The sequence below is a fragment of the Hyla sarda genome, chromosome 4 (genome assembly GCF_029499605.1).
Source record: "Hyla sarda isolate aHylSar1 chromosome 4, aHylSar1.hap1, whole genome shotgun sequence".
In the NCBI taxonomy this organism is placed as follows: domain Eukaryota; kingdom Metazoa; phylum Chordata; class Amphibia; order Anura; family Hylidae; genus Hyla; species Hyla sarda.
Genome location: NC_079192.1, coordinates 2,838,457 through 2,843,867, shown reverse-complemented (window position 1 = coordinate 2,843,867; position 5,411 = coordinate 2,838,457). Strand labels below are relative to the sequence as shown.

The window sequence follows — 5,411 nt, the reverse complement described above, 5'->3', positions numbered from 1 at the left end:
GAAACCAGTCCTCAAGAGCACTAGGGGTATAGACTGAGTAAAAGGGTAGAAAAAGAAAAAGATTTAAGATCCAATAAAATAGATTTACTAAATATAATATATAAAATATGTTAATAAGTGGCCGATCACCTTGCAGGGCCCTTGCAAAGGTGAAAGGTATGAATTGATACAAATTATGTAAAATAAAATAAAATGGAAAGATAAAATGGAAATTGCACTAATCAAATAAATATAAAATAAATATCCACTGTGATGAATTGCAAGAGTCTTATTCTATTGGTATAGATGTCAAATTCATAGGTCAGAGTTCATCAGATACCAAGTTCATTAGTTACAGTTCATCAGATTAGATGGCGAAAGGTATTCCAAAAGACACAGCTCATCAGATTAAACAGCAAATGATATTCCAACAGTAGCTGAGTTATCAATGATATTAGATTCCAGTAGCGCTGAGTAAATCACGTCAATTGTAAAGCTTGTAACTATGTTGCAGTCTTAGGTAATTGCAACACAGTTGTATCAGCGATGTTTGTAAAGGAACGGTGCACAGCACCACTCACCCTCTTCGGCAGATCTCGGATGCAGGCTTGGTACGGCAGTGTCTTAAGGTAGTGATGTCTGTCTGTACTTACGGTGCTTTGCTGAGTTGCGATTTGGGTGAGTGGCTCTCCGGTGGGCTCCGAGTGTCCCGCACTGGCACGGAAATGCGTCCGGCCTTGTGAAATAATGTCCGGGAGTTCCGCCGCCCGGGGCTGTGTAGTGGATTACTGGAAGCAGGTGCGTGTCTGAATGGTGCGCTAACAATGTGCGCGTCACAGTGGTCCCAATAGTAAGGGCATGCAGCAGTTGCAAGTCAAGAAAAGTAGATATAGTCTATTCGTAAGTGATGTACACTTAGTGGAATAGTGCTTAATGGCGGGTCAGACACGTGTCAAGTCTCTTTTCATAAATTATAAAAAGTCTTTAAACAAAGTCTTCAAACTACAAGGCGATCAGATAAGTGCTAAACATTGTTACATGATGTGCATTACAGACAGAGCTGTAGCTAGCTCTGCTTGTTCCATCTGGCACAGGACATCATGGAACCTGCAACACAAACATATTAGTATTAGGCTCTGCACTTTTCCAGCATTATCCTCCCCTTTTCTCTACAAATGACTCCAGCCTCCCCCAAACACAATGCCACCAGCCTTCCCACAACGCACAAGGGGGGACAGTTATCAAAACCTGTGCAGAGGAAAAGTTGCCCAGTTGCCCATAGCAACCAATCAGCGTGCTTCTTTCATTTTTAACAAGGCCTTTGCAAAATGAAATACGAAATCTGATAGGTTGCTATGGGCAACTGGGCAACTTATCCTTTCCAAAGGTTTTGATAAACCTCCCCCAATATTTCCAGCCTCACTCAAATGCCTCCCCCTCCCCCACAAGTACACACAATGCCTCCTGCATTACCCCACACAGTGACAGAGGGGTGTACATGGGAGACAGAGGTATAGAGGGGTGTACATGGGTGACAGAGGGGTTTAAAGGGGTGAGAGAAGGGTGTAGAGGAATGACAGAAGGGTGTACGGGATAACAAAGGGGGGTCTCCTGGGGTTGCAAAGAGGTTACGAGAGTTGACAGAGAGGTGTAGAGGAGTGAAAAAATGGTGGGGGTGCACTACCTGAAGCTGAGTAGGCCTCTGTCAGTGCTGCCCCTGCTCCTTCCCTCCATCCACATAATTCTGCTGAGGAACCAGGGAGAATCCACAGGAGAGGGAGGATACACGAGGATTGGAGCTGCAGCATCAACCGTCCCGGCACTGCACACAGACTTCCCTTCTGCCTGGCCTTCGTGCCTGTGACTCACAGGTGCACAGGCTTGGGCAGAAAAATCAAAAAATGTTTGTGCCATATTTCTCACCAGAGTGTCCCTGCATCCTGATTGGGAATCAATGCCTCAGTGTAATGTGTGCTGGACCCCCCTTGGGCCCCCTTGCAACAGCGCACCTGAAGCGGTCGCCTCACTTGTCTCATTAGAGTTACAGCCCTGATTACAGAACATACAAGTGCAAAAAACTCTAAAATCTGTGATAAAAGTGCTATAAAAAAGGTAGTACTATATGTGACAGGGTCATCAAGGGTGTATTTAAAAGGGGGGCAGTTTAAGTTGTAGAAATTTCTGCAACAGTCCGTTCCATAAACCTGAGTGAGGGGAACTCTGAGGACAATGCGCTCCAGTACACTTAAAACAATATTTGCCTACAACACCAGCAGGTGTGTACTTTTGGCTGGCCTTTCACAGTATCTAGGCCCTTATGACTTTAACAGGAACAAAATAGTACAACACTGAGAAGTACGTACGTGGTATTCACTTATGACGGTAAGACAATGCACTACAGTACGCTTAAAAAAGTATTTGTGTACAACACCAGCCAGTGTGTACTTTTGCCTCAGTTTTTTCTAATCCGTTTTTGATCTGTTATTACTTATGAGCATGATCAGAAGAGGTGAGAGGAACCCGGAAGTAGCCAGACAAAAAAAAAAAAAAAAAGGAAAATAAACGGATTAATAACGGATACAACAGTATTCCACTTAATGGCCTCACAATACATTAATCTTGCTGCTACTTGTATGTTTGATGACTTGTGGATTCTCTCTCATCTTTGTTAGAATTTGAAGGGTTTTTTGTATGGTCATTAAAAGTTATGTCTTAGCCCGTTTTTGGATCAGTGATGGTTTATTATCATAAAGTCAAAGGTCATACAGACTCTGATGGTGAAAACAATAATAAATTGCATCATGAAGCCCTATACAAGCATTGTATGGTCATTAGAAAATAGAACAAAGGTTCATTATTTTACATATTGCTCTAGACCCTGAGACGCCTATAGATGTGATTATGTACGGCCTTCTTAATGTCATTATTGTTTAAACTGTATATAATGGGGTTGATCAGAGGAGTCACTACAGTATACAGCAGAGATACCATCTTACTGATGGTCGATGTTTTCCCTTTTGTTGGAGCAATATATATACCAAACAATGTCCAGAAGAATATGGAGACCACAATGAGGTGGGAGCTACAGGTGGAGAAGGCTTTCTGTCTACCAGTATTGGATGGGATCCTTAAGATGGAAAGAATAATTTTGGCATAAGAAGCTATAATTATTATTAGGGGAATTAAAATAAAAGAAGTGCTTAGAAAAGCAATCTCAAGTTGAACATTTAAGGTATCTGAGCAGGAAAGTTCTAGGAGAGGTCCAGTATCACAGAAGAAATGGTCAATGGCGTTTGGGCCACAGAAGTTAAGTATCGATATTGTTGTGATTAAAAACACCATAAAGCAAAAAGCAGCCAACCAAGAGGTGACGGACAGGGTAACACAATATGTACTTGTCATGATAGCGGTATAGCGGAGGGGATTACAGATGGCCACGTATCTGTCATAAGACATCACTGTGAGGAGGAGACACTCAGCGGCTTCTGTGGCACCGAAGAAGTAAAGTTGAGTCAAACAAGCAGTAAAGTGAAGATATCCTCTGTAATGTTGTAAAATGTGGAGCATTTTGGGGACAATATCTGTGGTCAACAAGATGTCACTGACGGAAAGTTGTGAGATGAAGAAGTACATTGGGGTGCGGAGGTTCTTGCTGGTGGACACCAGGACGATGATCAGAAGGTTCATAAAGATTGTAAAGCAGTAAATCACAAGGAGAAGAAAGAACATTAGAAATCTTATATTCTGACCGACCTGAAATCCTAAGAGGATGAACTCTGTGACAGCCGTCATATTCTTCTTCTCCAGGGGTATACTTACAATAGTGGTGGTCCATGTGGCTGCAACGGGGGCTCTGAAGAGAAAAGGTCCACTACAGGAAATTATTCTTATCATTGTAATTGATGGGGAGAACCTGCACTGGGATAAGGTCTTCACAAGTGCTAGAAGGTCAATGAGAAAATGTTCTTGAGTCATGAAAGTAGTTTTCCAAGTACAAAGGCATTAACATATAAACCTATAGATTCTACCGCAATTTACTATTCGCCAACTAATATACCCAATTTTAGAGTTAACCTTTTGTGTGTTGAAAAACAAATCTATAGTCTGAAATCTACCTAAATTACTTTGAATACCTATTTGGGACTTGAAATCCTTGCAAAATAGCATCTTTTGCACAGCGCCATCTCCAGTTCACACCTAGTATTGGGCCAATTGTGAGTCTTTGTGCAGAGAACTTCTCTTCATCAAAAGGAGGTTTATTAAAACATTAAATAATCATAAAAAATGAATAAAAAAATCCCTAAAGCAACGCGTTTCTGGTCTCTAACAGACACCTCATCAGGCATGTCTGATGTGGGGTCAATATATAGTGGTGTTATATTGATGTTGCTATAGGGGAGTTATTTTGTATTTCATTTTTATGTTTATTAATTTAGTAAACCTCCTTTAGGTCACACCAAAGTCTGGTGTTGTTTAATCGAAATTCTCTGCACAAAGACTTACGAGTAAACCAATGGGCTGGAAGAATCTCCTTGCAAAAGATCCTTTTTGTTATGATAGTATGTTTATTTTATACTATTCCTGACCCTGTATTGGATTTTGGGTGGATTATAAGGCTCCTGAATTGAGATTTTGTATATGGAGATTTACAGAGATGTCGGGGTCTAAGCACAACATATTCCGGTAGGCGCAGCATATAGCTTGATTGCGCTGTTATTTACCTATACAACATTATAGCACTAGGGGCATGATCTGTTTTTTGTCTTTTATTGAGCAACATTATGTAAGTGTAACTCCGCTGTCCTGCAGTATAACTGTGCTCCTCCGATCCCCCACCACTGCGGTTCTGAGGCTTTCCACTGTTCAGCCATAATCTCCATGCCCTGGTCTAGTCTCAACACACAGAAAATGCTAATAATAATAATGACAAATAATAAAATCAATGAAAACAACAATAATAATAAAAGTATAAAAGTCAATGAAAATAATAATAATAACAAATAATAAAATCAATGAAAACAACAATAATAATAAAAGTATAAAAGTCAATAATAATAATCATAATAATAATAATAATATAAATAACAATAGTATAAAAGATAAGAAAAATAACAATAGAACAAAGAAGAAAATGAATAATTAGTTGTCTGTACCTTAAAAAAGATGTTCTTTATATATATATATATATATATATATATATATATATATATATATATATATAGGTCGGGGGGGGGTCACTGTATATATATATATATATATATATACATATATATATATATATATATATATATATATACAGTGACCCCCTCGACCTACGATGGCCCCAACATATGATAATTTCAACATACGATCACTCTCAGAGGCCATCGCATGTTGAAGGCATATGATGCTTTTGTATGTCGGGGCCATCGCATAAATGACTATCCGTCAGC

At 39.7% G+C, this 5,411-nt stretch overlaps 1 protein-coding gene across 1 annotated transcript; it reads right to left on the bottom strand.

Moving 5' to 3' along the window:
- Nucleotides 1-2,850: 2,850 nt before the first annotated feature.
- LOC130366679 (olfactory receptor 10A7-like) lies at nucleotides 2,851-3,954 on the bottom strand. Its single transcript, XM_056568999.1, has one exon. It carries the CDS (start codon nucleotides 3,952-3,954, stop codon nucleotides 2,851-2,853), a length of 1,104 nt encoding a protein of 367 aa, XP_056424974.1.
- Nucleotides 3,955-5,411: the final 1,457 nt, after the last annotated feature.